The sequence below is a fragment of the Triturus cristatus genome, chromosome 11 (genome assembly GCF_964204655.1).
Source record: "Triturus cristatus chromosome 11, aTriCri1.1, whole genome shotgun sequence".
NCBI classification, from domain to species: Eukaryota; Metazoa; Chordata; class Amphibia; order Caudata; family Salamandridae; genus Triturus; species Triturus cristatus.
The window spans coordinates 145,335,136-145,350,845 of NC_140594.1; the positions used below are offsets into that span (position 1 = coordinate 145,335,136).

Sequence of the window (15,710 nt, forward strand, 5' to 3'; positions counted from 1 at the left end):
TGGGTAACAATCAGGTCTTCCACGAAGAGGTCCGCCTCCTCACGTCCCCCAGGCACCCCGATGATGCGGATGTTGTTCCTCCGGGCCCGACTCTCGGAGTCCTCCAGGCGGCGATCCATCAGCGCACTCGCCTGACTAAGCCGGCGCACCTCCGTTTGTAGGGCCGCCACATCTGTCGTAAGGCCCGATGCGGTGTGGGCCAAAGAATCGACTCGGTCGTTGGTTTTGGAAAGATCGGCCCTTACCAGGCCAACATCCACGAGGACCGAGTCGATCTTCTGCGCCAGTGTGTCGAAACGCTGGCCCACCGAGGCCTTCATCTCGGCGATGGCGCCCATGACATCCCGCAGAGTCAGATCCGTGGGCAGATCGGGGGCATCAGTAGGGCCCTCGGGGGACCCGCGTGGCACCTCGGGAGATCCCTTCTGGAGGGTATAGCGGTCCATGCTGTTGGACTGAGGGACTGCGCCACGCCGGGTCGATTTTATCTTTGCCCGGTCACCATCTTGTTTCGTGGCCATGGTCCCAGTCTCCCGGTCGCACCAGCCACGTCGTGAAGGGCAGGCAAGCAGGTCCACGGGCTCCGGGGGGGGGGCCACCTCAGATCTGCGGGGTGGATCACAGCCGGCGGGCAGGCAGGGTCCCCCAGCGAGGCCACTCCAACACACAAAGCCCCGCGACCCAACCTCGCAGAGACAGCAAGGGGGGTGCGAAAGCGAAAGTGAAAGTGCGGGGAACGCGAGCCACCAAGCCCTGCCCGCCGCTGTTGTTCACTTTGTCACTGGATCGCCCCACAGCTCAAATCCGGGGTTCGGCGAGGAGAAGGCCGCAAACCTCGATCGGTGCTCAAGCCGGTGTCCGAGGTCCGATTTGGAAGCGGAAAACGGGTGCCACCTCAGCTCAGGCTCACCAACACAGTCCCCTCATCTGGGACAGGATAAGTTCAGGATAGTCGTAGGAGGTCGCGGAGGTCCTCGGGAGCCTCGCACCTACGCGGCCATCTTGGTTGCGCGCTAGGCTCCTCCCTCCGATGTTGGGATTTTTGACTCTCCGAAGGGTCTAGCGAATCGGAGAAATTGGTATAAAGGCAAAGAGGAGTTTCCCCAAACAATAAAGATGGAGAGCATGCCATGGAGAATGCTGTACTGCGCATGTCTGGGGACAATGCTTACTGGGCCAGATGTATGACCATTCACTTTAGCGAGTCGGAAATTGCGCCGAATTGTGACTCGCTATAGTGAATGTCTCAAACACTGTTTAAAAGGTGAAATCAATCTGCAAACATTTCCATGTTGTCACAACTTTCAACTCTGCAGCATATTTTATCTGTCTTAGGGAAAGCAGTATTTGTCTGGTAGTTTGTCAACTTTTGTTTTGCCTGCTTGTCCAGGACTGAGAAAAGTAGAGATTACCTTGTGAAAGACGAATTGATGGAGTATGAGACAGCCTATGAGAAGTTGAAAGTAATTCTTCAGGAGGAAAAAAAAAGTACTGTGAGGGCTCAAACCCCACCGTTGTTCTGGAACTACCCATTGTGTATTCAGAGGCTCAAACAGCACTAGTAATTGTTTGGGTTAAAATTCAAACCCCGTACCTCATAGAGTGTAGGCTCCAATAGTACGAGTAAAGAGGTGAAACTGATCCTGAAATGTGCTGCTCTCTCTTTTTGTCCTTTTCTTTCCTCTCCGTCACATCATTGAGATTTTCTGAGGTGTACAGAAGGATGGGCATTCAAAGAAGGGGTTGGCACTGAAAAACATACCAGAGAAAGCTTCTTCGTCCCTCACTCCGTGGTATGATTTTTGTCTTTGAGCTGCCCAGTATACAAACAATGGAACACAGTAATATCAGTAATGAAGTAGCAGGACTATGGAGTGAGATTCAACCTCTGATGAAAGGGCTGTGGCTTGGCCCAGGATCATTTCTGGGGGATTCAGCCTGATAAGTTTGATTAATGACACAGTGCTTTGAGCTTGTTGGTCTGTCTTATGAGGGGGGTCGTGCCTTGCTAGAACCATAATAAACTTAGTAGGCTTCTATAGATCCCTTGTCTGGAGGAGTTTAACACCAAGAGGAACATAAAAGAGCATAGATGGCCACAGAAAGAGGGAGGCAACAATTAAATGAGTGACAGTAGGCCATGCACAAATGGGTACTACACCTGGTCCCAATTTCTTCTTACCAAGGTGCAACTTGGTAAGAACAAATGTTATAGCCTTCTGCAATCCCCTACCTACCTTTGACATTGACTGAAGTTTCATATCCACACATTTTGTGTTTTCACTCAGTCAGAATTATTAACAGGGAACCAAACGCATCTGTTCCAGGAAGGGAGGGAGATACTCTTCACTACCCTCTCCCCAAAAGCTAAAGTACAGGATGGTTGCTGATTTATAGGAGTGTGAGGAGGGTAGGCTCATGCTAGGTCCAGTCAGAAAACGTTTACGGAATTATTATCTAGTTCTGCCTGTGGGTCAAACATTTCCATCCACTTACAAAAAAGAGGGAGGCAGTCAGTATGAGAAAGTGAAAAATGGAGCAGGGGTAAGAGAGAGAGGTGAGCATCAGACAGCAAAAGTGAAAGTAAGATAGTGGCAGAAACATTGACAATCAGCCATTAGAACCAAATGTTATCTATATATTCAACTATAATTGGGGTGTACCTATTGCTAATCTTATTGCAGCATTCCTTCTCAATAAAACCTGTGTATTATATGTCAACACTAAGGGGCCGATTACGATCTAGTTCGGAAAGCACTCTGACTGAATCGGTTCCAGAATGCTTTATGAACAACTCCGATCGGGGGAGTCTGACTGAAAGATTTGGATGTATGTGTATGCACCCGGATACAATTTGGTCGGACTCCCACGTGAACACAGGCTCCCATTGAAGAAAAGGTGGCTGGGGAAAAACATACACCCCATGGTGCCTGCCACACTGTGCATGGTTGGAAAGGGGGTCCCTTGGGTACCCCCGAGGGCCTGATTCGGAGGGCCCCGGGTGAAGGGAGACTTGCTATGGGACCCCAAAGACCGATTCCGACAGCCATTTAATTCCGGACAAACCGACTCGGAAAGGCTGTCCGAATCGGTCATGGTAGTTGCGCGCTCAGAAACTGAGTCCATAGAGCTATACGAATCGGCTCCGGAAAGGCTCAACCTGTCCAAATGCATTTCAGAAACGATTTGGACAGCCCAAACAGTTTCCGGGCATCGTAATCGGCCATTCGGAACTGCGTACAATTTGGTCGGAAACAAGGCTTCCAAATCCCAATTCGCAGTCTTTCCGAACGAGATCGTAATCGGCCCCTAAATGTCAGAATACATTACTATACATTTTAACAGAAATCCACTTCAAGCCAATTAAAATTAGGTTGGTGGCTCACCTTAATGATGTGCTCTTGTACACACTTGGGATCACTACTTCCAAGAATACTAAGCAGCTCATCATCGGAAATGAAGAAAAATCTTGGGAAGGCATTACGTTTGGAATCCAGATAATCATTCAAGCTCTTTTGACATTTCTCTAAACCTTCACTTAAATGCTGTAGGTCTGATAATCTGTTTGGTGCTTCACAGCACCTTTTTATCACTGGATCTTTTACTGTGTCAGACATAATCTGCAAAGACAGAGGCAATTATTTGTTAAAGAAATATGAAATCACGCACTCATGTGTTGAACTCAAAGTAGATTGGTCATTAATCAATTTTCAACAATTTAGAGATACCATACACTCTATAAAGACAAACCATTAAAGACCCATAACCTGAGCATGCACTTTGAGCTTTTACATAACATGGATATCATCTCATATATTATTTTAGATCAGAGTACCTTCCAAAGGAATAGAGATTGGTGAGGTTTTTAAACCTTTCTGCTACCTATTTTTAAAGGTGATTTAGATTGGTACAGCCCGCAGCCCTCAGGAAACATTTTTAATACACATTTGCCCTTCAGAGGAAGTAGTAGTTTCTATGTGATATCCATGGAAAAAAACCTCAAGAAACTCCGTTCTGATGGACAATCAACGGGCATGATTCATAAAGGTAACCTGAGACGAAAGTCTAACTTTACGACTTTCAGTATTCACAAAGGGCATTTACGAGCAGTAAAGTAAAATTTTTGTCTCAGTTAAACTTACATTTTGGTCTTAAGTTTAACTGAGACCAAAAGTCTAGTCTCAGTAAAACTTACAACCAAAACTCACTAACATTTTCTTGCATAGGAATGTTTAACGAATGAATTGATCAATGTTTGGGCATGTTAAACTCTGGTGAGTGTCCTTGCAACATCACTAATGACGTTTCAATATTTTAAACAGGGTAAAATTATTTTCCATTTTCCAGGCACTGTGGTCTTAGACTAGTAGGCAACATTCTTTCTCACTAAGAATCCAGAAAAGTAAGTCCAACATTTAATGTCAATTAAGATGCTTCAGTAATCAATGATCACAATCTGAAATAAACATCGTCAGACGGACAAAATCATATCATATGACAAAAGTTTGTTGTATATCAGATTTAAAAAACTGCTGAAATACTAACCCTTTTGAATGTTTTATCAATGATGTCAAATTTCTTTGCCTCTTCTGGTAGCTGTGATCTGATATCTCCACCAATGAAGATGCTTTCCAGGTACATCCATTTTCTCTGCACCACCATCCATACCTGTGTAAGGCCACAATTCCATGAGTGAAAACAAGAAGCCTGTAAAAATCCCTCTACAGCCCATGTTCCAACCAGAGAGTTCCTTTCTTACCTCAATAACTTCACTGATTAAAGAAAGGGTTTTTTCCCAGAGTTGCACAGTGCCCAAAAAAGGGCCGACAAATCGACTTCCTGATATACTCTGTAGATTCATAGCATTGTCATCAAGAACCTGAAGAATATCATCCACCGCTCCCAAAATAAAGCCGCGCTCCTGGGTACCTTTGAAGTACTTTTGCACAACAAATTTCATGTTCTCCCAGTTATCTACTATCTCCTTCACACCCTGGTTGTGTGGAAAACAAAAGAAGATATCAAAATCTAAGAAAATACAAATAGGAAATTGTACTAAAGACTGTATGATAAACATTTAGGCCATGCATGGTTTCCTTTTTAAATACTGTTAAGGCTTGAGAATCTTAACAGTAATCTTCTATGTAAAGCCAGTCTCATGAGTTTTACAAAAGTATAGTCACAATATAAAACACTGGTTTGATCATGCATAACTTTTGGGGGATTTTGTTTTTTACAGTGGTGTTGCCACAATATTAGCATAGCTCCTATTTTTTTTACATAGAACTCTGATGAGCTCTAAAAAATGTCCTTGGGAGTTTGAGTGGCATACAGCCTAATGCAACTACCTGACAGACCATTGAAGCAATGAAGGTCTGTATGAAAATGTATCTTGAGGGTTGGCCTTGTTACAACCTGACAGGTGGAGGGGCATTTTCCATCTTCTTCACAGGAGGTATATTTTTCTTATATGCCATCTCTCTTGTGGTCCCTTTTTTGTTCTTTTGCTAATGATTAAAAAAATCAGATATGCAGGAGGCTTATAATGGATAAAGACCAGATGTACAATCCCTCTTCACTTTTCACACCCAAAGGTTTGCAAACAGGGATGCAATGTTCTATCCAACATATGGATTAATATGTCATGGCGCAAATTGTATTTTCATAGGGGGTTGCAAAATGACATTCCTAATAAGTAATAATTAGGCAGGCTGTAATTTGAAAGGTTGTTAATGTAAGGTTGGATGCCTGCAAGGGACAGCATACCTAAGATCCCGTGTTCGTATTCCACAATGGAAACACTTTTTTAAAAGCACCCCATGTTTATTAAAAGTATGTTTATTTTTGTTTTTAAAAAACCTTTCTAGATTAGAAAGACATTTGGAGGAGAGGGCAGTGTCCCAAAGGTCTGAGAGGGCTGCTATAAGGATTCCCAAAGGGAAGGTGTCTGCAAATATTGCAACCACAATGTAAAGCTGTTGTAATCAAAATAAGTAACAATCAAAATCAGAAGCAAGAATTTGTTGGCAGTGACTTGCTCACTTAGAAATATGCAGTATATCTTGAGTAAGAATAGGTAGGCAAACTGCTGCAGCACCATCTGATTGTGTTAGCTCAGCACTGTGTGCTGTGTTTCTGACAGGCCTAAAATGCAACTGACTGCACTGCTGTGTCTTTCAAACATTCTCAGTCCACCAGTCCAAAAACAATGAGCATGCGGTTCAAACAAATTTGGTAAAACAGGGTAAACCACCCCTGCAAAATTGCTTGGCTTTTGGATCACAGTATTTTTATATCACTCATTATCGAATTATTTTACAACCACAATAAAATGGCTAAGTCTTCCAAAATCTGTAATTTTAGTGATCTGGAACTTTCAGCTTACAACAAATGTAATAAAAAACAACTTAGAATAAGGATTTTTTATTTAGTATATATGATGACATTTTATAGGTGCCACAATGACACAAGAGAATATGATCTAAAATGCTACATGTCTGATCCATAAAAGAGAGCGTGGGTGGGTAAGACAGATCCTGGGGTTGAGGCTGAAACAGTGGGACAAAGGTTATGAATCGTGAGGCAGTGCTTGTGGATAGAGGGGCAGACACTCTACCATGTGAGGAAGAGCGTGCTGAATCCAAGTCCGATACTATGCATGGTAAGGCAGAGGCTGTGGTTGAAGAGGAAGTGGATGAACTTGGTAGGACCCAGGTTTTGCTTGGTGAGGCTGAGATTGTGGATGGAAAAGAAGAGGCTGTGAATATTGGGGCACAGGTCGTGGCATGAGGGGGAGCGGCTCTGGATGGCAGTGCAGAGGATGTTGGAGGAGTGTTAGAGGGTGCAGATGAAGGGAAAAAGGTTGTGGTTGATGGACAAAGATGTGGGTGGTAGAGGAAATGTGGAAAGTGTGGCTGAGGCCAAGAATGGTGTGCCAGGCATTGTAAATGGAGGGACAGAGGCTGTGGAAAGTGGAACAGAGGTTGTGGATGGGGCATATGTTGTGTGTATAGGGACTAAGGGTTTTGTGGGTAGGGCAAGGTTACGGGTAAAGGGGCAGAGGTTGTAAATGGCATAGCAGATGCTTTGAATGTTGAGGTAAACACTTTAGATGACAGGAAGAATTTGTAGCTGGTATGACAGCAGTTGAGTATAATAGAATGGGAGTCTCAATGGAGGGAAGAGTTGATATGTGTTGGGGAAACAGCAGAAAAACTGGCCCATACCTTTTCAATGCTGAGCTCCTTGACAGCCGCAGCAACTGTATCACCAATGACACTTGCATACTTGTAAAGTTCCATGGCAAACATGTTCTCCAAGGTAAATGTTTCTGGGTCCATTGCAAAGCTGGTACCAGTCTTAGTCATAAGCTCTCGCCAATGCCTACAAACATTAGTGAACATAAAGGAAGGGAAAAGTAAACTTTAGGTGTATATTCAATTCATTTTTATACATTACTTAAAATGGTGAGCAGCCTCGACCATGGATGTAACAACTTAAGAGAAGGGTTTTACAGGCATATCATATTGAAACAGCCACAGGAAATGTTTTGGAGAAAGGTTAGGAAAAGGAAATCTATGCGGGTAGTCTTGTAACATATTCTCTGTGAACTGCATCCAAATATAATTGCCAAATTAGAAGAGCTCTCGGTATATAGCATTGAGTATGGTTTTGTCAGACAACTGTGCTTCAAATCCAATTATTTCACACAATGCCAAATTGTCATATATATCTTTTGATTGTTCAACTTCAAAATCAAGTAGAATCTGGGTGGTGGGGAACAGCCCAAAATGGGAGCTCTCTTCGACAACCTAGAACCATTTATGCCAGGGGTGCTGTAAACCCAATGGTTGACAGAAATGCCTTAGGCACTCAATCTTCCACATATCTTTTTTCAAAGACTTCACAATGGCCGATGCTATAGTTCAACAGGTTTGTGGTCTTGGAAAAGAGGAACAGAATCCCAGAAGCAAGTGGTGGAGGCCATCTCTATCTACCACCCGACAAATTACAAGATAACTGTTGTCCTTGCAGTTATTTCTCTAACTCTAAAACAGCTGTTGCCATTGCGGCTCCTCTGAAGGAACTGAAAGTTTGGTGTGTAGTCATCATCTTTTTGGTTTTTCACAAACTTTGTTTCCAAAAAGTACAATACTACTGACCCCCAGACCCTAAGAGTTTTTTCTCAGGGTGTGCCAGATTATTCCTCATGGTGCTAAACAGGAAAAACAGAACATCAGTCCACCTCCTCTACAAAGGGTGAGAGGCCTGATTTCCTTAATCCGACAGCCACTAGATTTCCAACTGTGCAGCTAGTTGGGGCACCACCATAGGAAAACAGACTCAGAATACAGTGGGTGGACCTAGAGTTTGGCCTACACGGTATTTAGCCGTGTTTGTGACAGAGTACCTTGTCCGACAAAGTCTAGATCAGGCCTAATGTCTTCCAAGTAGTGGTCATTAGTGGACCAGTATTGTAGCTCAGGTACAGTTTAGTGGAAGTGTTTTATTGCTTTTTACAGACATTAAATAGTAGAGCTTCAACCCCCCATCCCTGATCCCAGAACCTCACTAAACCATCCAATCCATAGTAGCAACGGGAGGTATGTAAAAGAGTGGGGGCTTATTGAACACAATCTTATACCCATACCCACTGGGAATCCTTGCTTGTGGGAAATAACGGCAATCTCTAATCACTATTATGAATGGGGCTCTGCGGGTTACCTGCACCTGCTGGTGAAGGGGACACACACGCTGATCCATTAAGTGTAGAGCTCGTGCATCCCCTGACATCTAAGGCATCACAGACCTGTTATTGCTTGAGCTTGTGTGGCTGAACACCACTTCTCCCTCTAACAATCTAAATGGCAACCTCTGGGGGTCGTGTAACTAGTTACTATGGAGGAATCTTGTTCGTTATCGGAATTAACCAGACAAATCGCTCCACTAACTAAGAAAGGCAATGCAGCACCACCCACATAATCAAGATCTATAAATCTGTCAATCCTTTCCGTTTCCAGGCCAGTAAGGTTTCCCTTGCTGGGTCCAATCAAGCCACAAGTTCCAGTCCTGGTGCTGCCCTTCTTTGATTCTTTATGTTTCAGCTTTACAACCACTCACACCTGAACCCAAAGACTGGTTTCCCAGAAGCTGCTTGGCGAATCATGGGAACAGCGAGCCGGGATTGGTCTTGGTCTTTGTCTGATAAATGCATCCTGGGAGGTAACCATTCGGCAGCATGTATTAGCATTAGAATTACCATAGTTATTCAAGCAGCAGATGGAGCGATCTAAAGAATCATAACTGATTTAATGAACCATTCATAGCTTCACTGTACCAGCTGTGTGGAGCTACACATTCATGACTTAATCTTTGAGAAAAGCATATGCTACTGGTAGGATCAACCAAGTAGGGTGATTGGCATACATACATTCCTCTGACACAATCCATAAAAATATCAACAAGTCCCAGAACAAACTTCAGTGCCTCCCTGCACCAAGCAAATCTCCCAACAAAGAAACCTTGAAGAGATAATTGTGCATTGAGAAACGCTTACTAAAGATTGGAAAGGCAGCCATGTTAAGGCACTCATTTACCTAGGAAATGGTGGCATCTGGAACAAGCAGAAAGACATTAGACTCAAGCATCATATTCAGAACTTCCCCAAAAAAACCTTCCTTCAGCGGAAGGCATAGATACATATGGTAGCACAATGGCAGTGAGGAACCACTGCACTATGGCATGCTTCCAGCATCCATATATGTTATGCAATAGTGTTTGCAACGGGATGCAGCACCCTTCCATGAACTATGGCTCTATCACTCAGCAAGCCCACTCATTTCTTGAGTCCAGGTCCTATATTCATCTTTTCTAACATTTGAATTCGTAAAGGCTCCAATGTTAAAACTTTAAGTAAATTTTGCAGAAATTACTAGTTACAAAATTAATACTACTGACAGAGATGTCTACAAGTTTAGCACATTTTAATGGGCCCGATTCACAGAACTAACTTAAGACAAAATCCTAAACTTACTACCATTTTGGTATTCACAGAGGGCACTTACTCATTTTGGTATTCACAGAAGGCACTTACTCATTTCGGTATTCACAGAAGTTAGGAGTCCTAAAGTTAGGACTCCTAAATGCCTTCTGTCAATACCGAAAGTCTTAAAGTTAAGATCTTTCTCAGTTTAGGAGTCCTAAAGTTAGGAGTCCGAACTTTACTACTCATTAACAGAGAAAAATCCTAATTTTAAGACTTTCGATATTCACAGAAGGCATTTAGGAGTCCTAAAGTTAGGAGTCCTAACTTTACTACTACTAAATTGAGAAAAATCCTAATTTTAAGACTTTAGGTATTCACAGAAGGCATTTAGGAGTCCTAAAGTTAGGAGTCCTAACTTTACTACTACTAAACTGAGAAAAATCCTAATTTTAAGACTTTCGGTATTCACAGAAGGCATTTAGGAGTCCTAAAGTTAGGACTCCTAACTTCTGTGAATACCGAAATGAGTAAGTGCCTTCTGTGAATACCAAAATGAGTAAGTGCCTTCTGTGAATACCAAAATGGTAGTAAGTTTAGGATTTTGTCTTAAGTTAGTTCTGTGAATCGGGCCCATTGTGTCTGTCATTGCAACAAGTGACGTTCAGCTGCAAACTGGTTTTGGAGACATGTCCAATAATTTCCAGGAGGTGTATGTAATTACTAGGAGGACATTTCCCAGCATTACAGCTCCAGCTCCCAGGAATTAGTATAAGGGTTAACACAGAATAGTGGATGCCTGCCAGCTTGGTAGAGACGCTGTCTCCTGGCCCCCTGGTGGAGGACAGTCCACCATATCGAAAGATCCCTACCCTGCTTGGCAAGGGCCTTGAATCTGCCAATGCGGCTGCCATTGCAGCAGAAGCAATGAAGGCAGAGCAGAATGCAGAGCAGATTACATTATATTTTGGCCCTGCTCAGCTTTTTTAATTTCAAAGCAGGAGTTCATTTCTGAAACAGACAAAAAGCAATGGCTCTGGCATGAGGGTACTTTGCTTATCACACCTCGTTAGCATATATTGTCCTGGCTAAGACCGGGGTGGAAACCAAAATTTGCCATGGCAAAATTTTAAAACCAGTCTGTTACTAAAGAAAGACCTGGAAAATGCAGCCCATAATGTTCGAAGGCAGCCCTCTTACATGTAGCTCACATGGAAGAATGCAAAAATGACAGCATGGTCAGTGAGGCCCTCCCTGGTATAACTCAAAACTTTTGAAGACCATGAGTGAGAGGTCATTAAGCCCCAAGAGCTAAGCAATTGGCATCAATTCAACCTGTTCAATCACCTTGACTGTCTCTTGCACAAGTAATGTCCTCTTCCAAGCAAACACAGCCTGTACAATGCAGGATGGGGAGCATCACATCCCCTTCACTGGAGATCGATAGAAGTCCCAATAGTAAGCTGTGATTGTCTAGAATATGCTTTTGTTCACCTGTGTCATTTACTCACAGATCTCACATATCCCTTTAACATAGTTCTCATATTTCTGTCATGTATTCCTTCTAATTAACTAGCTAATCGTGTTCACACTTTTAGCACTATGTTAGAAAATCTGATGCCGTTAGCTGGGTACTGGATTTTTGCTACACTCATCAAGTTGGTGTATTGCTCGTGTGCACATTATATTGTTATTGTGCTCCCAGGTTCCTGGCAACCGGTCTCTCAAATTGACCTCTCTCCAGATTATACAATTGTTGCTCAAGCCATCTGCTCTCATCCCTTCTCTTTTCACCTTTACTCTCAAGGAAGAGTGGTTGTGATCCCTTGGGCCCAGTTTAAAAGCCTTCCATTGGCTTTAAACTAAATCCTTGTTTGAAGCAAAATATTCCTCTGCCATTTGTTCCAGATATGTAACCAATTCTGGGTCCAGCGGATGCACCCATTTAAAAATCATATTCCAGTAGTTCCATGTATATGTACTCTCAACTAGTATCAGTAGTGAATCATCCAAGATACCCCTTGAGAACACATCAACCTATTTCCCCTGGCAAACAGAACTCTAAGATCCATGACCTCCTCCATCAGGCCCCCTCTTGCCTCATCTCCGTCGAAAGAATAGCATATAAGGCCGATGCATAATCCATTCACAAAAAGTGGATGCAAATTATGCATTTACTTCTTGCACACGACCGCTGGTTTTGCGAACCAACATATGTGCTATTAAGTCGCTTTGAAAAATCACTATTTGCAGTGGGATGTAGAATGGCCTGCCTTAAAAATATTATTTAGGTAGGTTGCAATTTTCCTTTCCCTTCGAGAATCAGTTACCACCTTCTTTGAGGAGTCGGTAACTGGTCAAAGACCCTTTCATGCTCTTTCCAAACTGTGATTCAGTATCGGCTATTAAACCTATTTTACACGTCAGTAAAACTTTTCTAGCTCGTAAAATGTTTTTTGTACATTACAAAAAGGAATTATGCGGTCACAAACCCAGCAATTTTGTAAATCGTATTGTTCACAGTTGCACTTTTTTGGTATATCTGGCCTTTAGTGCATTAAGCCAGTGTCCTACAATTCAACTCAACAATTCTCCTTGTACCCCGCCAAGCTGCTTTAACTTTATGTTTTGGTAATCCTCATTCTCAACACTGAACATCATACCAGTGGGTGTTCCTCAGACCTTGGTTCTGGAACCCCTATTTGCCCACTACTCTGCCTCACTCATTCACATAGTCTCCTCCTTTGGCTTCCCATACTACAACAAAGCTGATAACATCCAAATCTTTTCCTCCTATTCCTACCACACGGTTCTTATCCAATTCAATATCTTAGACTAAGTATCAGCCATAAGGCATTGCAGTGCTATCCATACTTTAATGCTGAAGCCTTCAAAGATAGAAATCGCCCTTTTGCTGTCTCAGCTGCTTTTTCCTAAATGCTGTCAACTGAGATGATGTTTGCAAGTGGCGTTCACTGGCACTAATTTAAGGGACCGTCACTTGTTTTTCCTCATCATTAGATTTCGACCCAGAGCAAGAGAGCAACACAAATTGAAAAGGAGAATAAGAAAAACAGTGACAAAGAAAGATAGCAAGGGTGATAGAGAACCTAGAAGAGTTAGAAAAGGGAGAGAGAAAGTGGTGGATGAAAGAGGCAAGAGTTGGAATCAAGACTACACAGCTTTGGTGTTTGGCACCCTGACATTTGATATCGCTGACTACATGCTCCTGAACAAAACTTTGGGCACCGGCACGTTGTCTTTTACAAATTAAGCACTGCCTCTCACCTTCGCCCACATCTAGGAATCAAGGGCTACTTTTGAACAACACAATGCAGTTTGAAGCCTTCATTTCATCCACAACCATAGCTGTAAGGATCCAGTCAATGAATTTTAGGATTATCTGTCAACACCTTCCAGTACACACATTTAAGTTCCCAATCAACACAAAGGCACTGAGCAAGTTGGTCTAATGCAACAACTCACCTGTGGGCATGCCTCGTATTGAATTTAGCGATACCAAAGGGGATGATGGACGGAGCGTTAGAGCAAATCACACACTCACCCCCAGTCAATTGATCTGGGTTAAATCCATCATCATTCTTTCGCTCACTCTACCACCCCAGTTCAGACATGACCATATGCAAATCAGTCTGACCCTGTGCCTCATGGGAACAGTCCAGCCCGAACTGCCAAGCCATGTCTTCCCTGGACCGGAAACAAGCATCCTGGGACCGGTTTCGGGTTCATAACCCTCGTCAGCCAGGCTATCTTGAATCCAGTGGCAAAGTGAGCAAGGGACCCACGTCTGGGCATACGCTGCCAACTTAGGGCGAACAAAGCGATACCAAAGGGGATGATGGACGGAGCGTTAGAGCAAATCAAACATTCACCCCCAGTCAACTGATCTGGGTTAAATCCATCATCATTCTTTCGCTCACTCTACCACCCCAGTTCAGACATGACCATATGCAAATCAGTCTGACCCTGTGCCTCATGGGAACAGTCCAGCCCGAACTGCCAAGCCATGTCTTCCCTGGACCGGAAACAAGCATCCTGGGACCGGTTTCGGGTTCATAACCCTCGTCAGCCAGGCTATCTTGAATCCAGTGGCAAAGTGAGCAAGGGACCCACGTCTGGGCATACCCTGCCAACTTAGGGCGAACAAAGCGATACCAAAGGGGATGATGGACGGAGCGTTAGAGCAAATCAAACACTCACCCCCAGTCAATTGATCTGGGTTAAATCCATCATCATTCTTTCGCTCACTCTACCACCCCAGTTCAGACATGACCATATGCAAATCAGTCTGACCCTGTGCCTCATGGGAACAGTCCAGCCCGAACTGCCAAGCCATGTCTTCCCTGGACCGGAAACAAGCATCCTGGGGCCGGTTTCGGGTTCATAACCCTCGTCAGCCAGGCTATCTTGAATCCAGTGGCAAAGTGAGCAAGGGACCCACGTCTGGGCATACCCTGCCAACTTAGGGCGAACAAAGCGATACCAAAGGGGATGATGGACGGAGCGTTAGAGCAAATCAAACACTCACCCCCAGTCAACTGATGTGGGTTAAATCCATCATCATTCTTTCGCTCACTCTACCACCCCAGTTCAGACATGACCATATGCAAATCAGTCTGACCCTGTGCCTCATGGGAACAGTCCAGCCCGAACTGCCAAGCCATGTCTTCCCTGGACCGGAAACAAGCATCCTGGGACCGGTTTCGGGTTCATAACCCTCGTCAGCCAGGCTATCTTTAATCCAGTGGCAAAGTGAGCAAGGGACCCACGTCTGGGCATACCCTGCCAACTTAGGGCGAACAAAGCGATACCAAAGGGGATGATGGACGGAGCGTTAGAGCAAATCAAACACTCACCCCCAGTCAATTGATCTGGGTTAAATCCATCATCATTCTTTCGCTCACTCTACCACCCCAGTTCAGACATGACCATATGCAAATCAGTCTGACCCTGTGCCTCATTGGAACAGTCCAGCCCGAACTGCCAAGCCATGTCTTCCCTGGACCGGAAACAAGCATCCTGGGACCGGTTTCGGGTTCATAACCCTCGTCAGCCAGGCTATCTTGAATCCAGTGGCAAAGTGAGCAAGGGACCCACGTCTGGGCATACCCTGCCAACTTAGGGCGAACAAAGCGATACCAAAGGGGATGATGGACGGAGCGTTAGAGCAAATCAAACACTCACCCCCAGTCAACTGATCTGGGTTAAATCCATCATCATTCTTTCGCTCACTCTACCATCCCAGTTCAGACATGACCATATGCAAATCAGTCTGACCCTGTGCCTCATGGGACAGTCCAGCCCGAACTGCCAAGCCATGTCTTCCCTGGACCGGAAACAAGCTTCCTGGGACCGGTTTCGGGTTCATAACCCTCATCAGCCAGGCTATCTTGAATCCAGTGGCAAAGTGAGCAAGGGACCCACGTCTGGGCATACCCTGCCAACTTAGGGCGAACAAAGCGATACCAAAGGGGATGATGGACGGAGCGTTAGAGCAAATCAAACACTCACCCCCAGTCAACTGATCTGGGTTAAATCCATCATCATTCTTTCGCTCACTCTACCACCCCAGTTCAGACATGACCATATGCAAATCAGTCTGACCCTGTGCCTCATGGGAACAGTCCAGCCCGAACTGCCAAGCCATGTCTTCCCTGGACCGGAAACAAGCATCCTGGGACCGGTTTCGGGTTCATAACCCTTGTCA

At 44.3% G+C, this 15,710-nt stretch overlaps 1 protein-coding gene across 1 annotated transcript in view; it reads right to left on the reverse strand.

Moving 5' to 3' along the window:
• Positions 1-15,710, reverse strand: part of DNAH10 (dynein axonemal heavy chain 10) — a 1,995,301-nt gene that overhangs the window by 1,134,927 nt on the left and 844,664 nt on the right. The window contains exons 26-29 of the mRNA XM_085636177.1: positions 7,227-7,383; positions 4,760-4,993; positions 4,546-4,668; positions 3,387-3,620 (exon numbers count right to left, since the gene is read on the reverse strand). Of these exons, the coding sequence (XP_085492303.1) occupies positions 3,387-3,620; positions 4,546-4,668; positions 4,760-4,993; positions 7,227-7,383 (748 nt within the window). The remainder of the gene's footprint in view (positions 1-3,386; positions 3,621-4,545; positions 4,669-4,759; positions 4,994-7,226; positions 7,384-15,710) is intronic.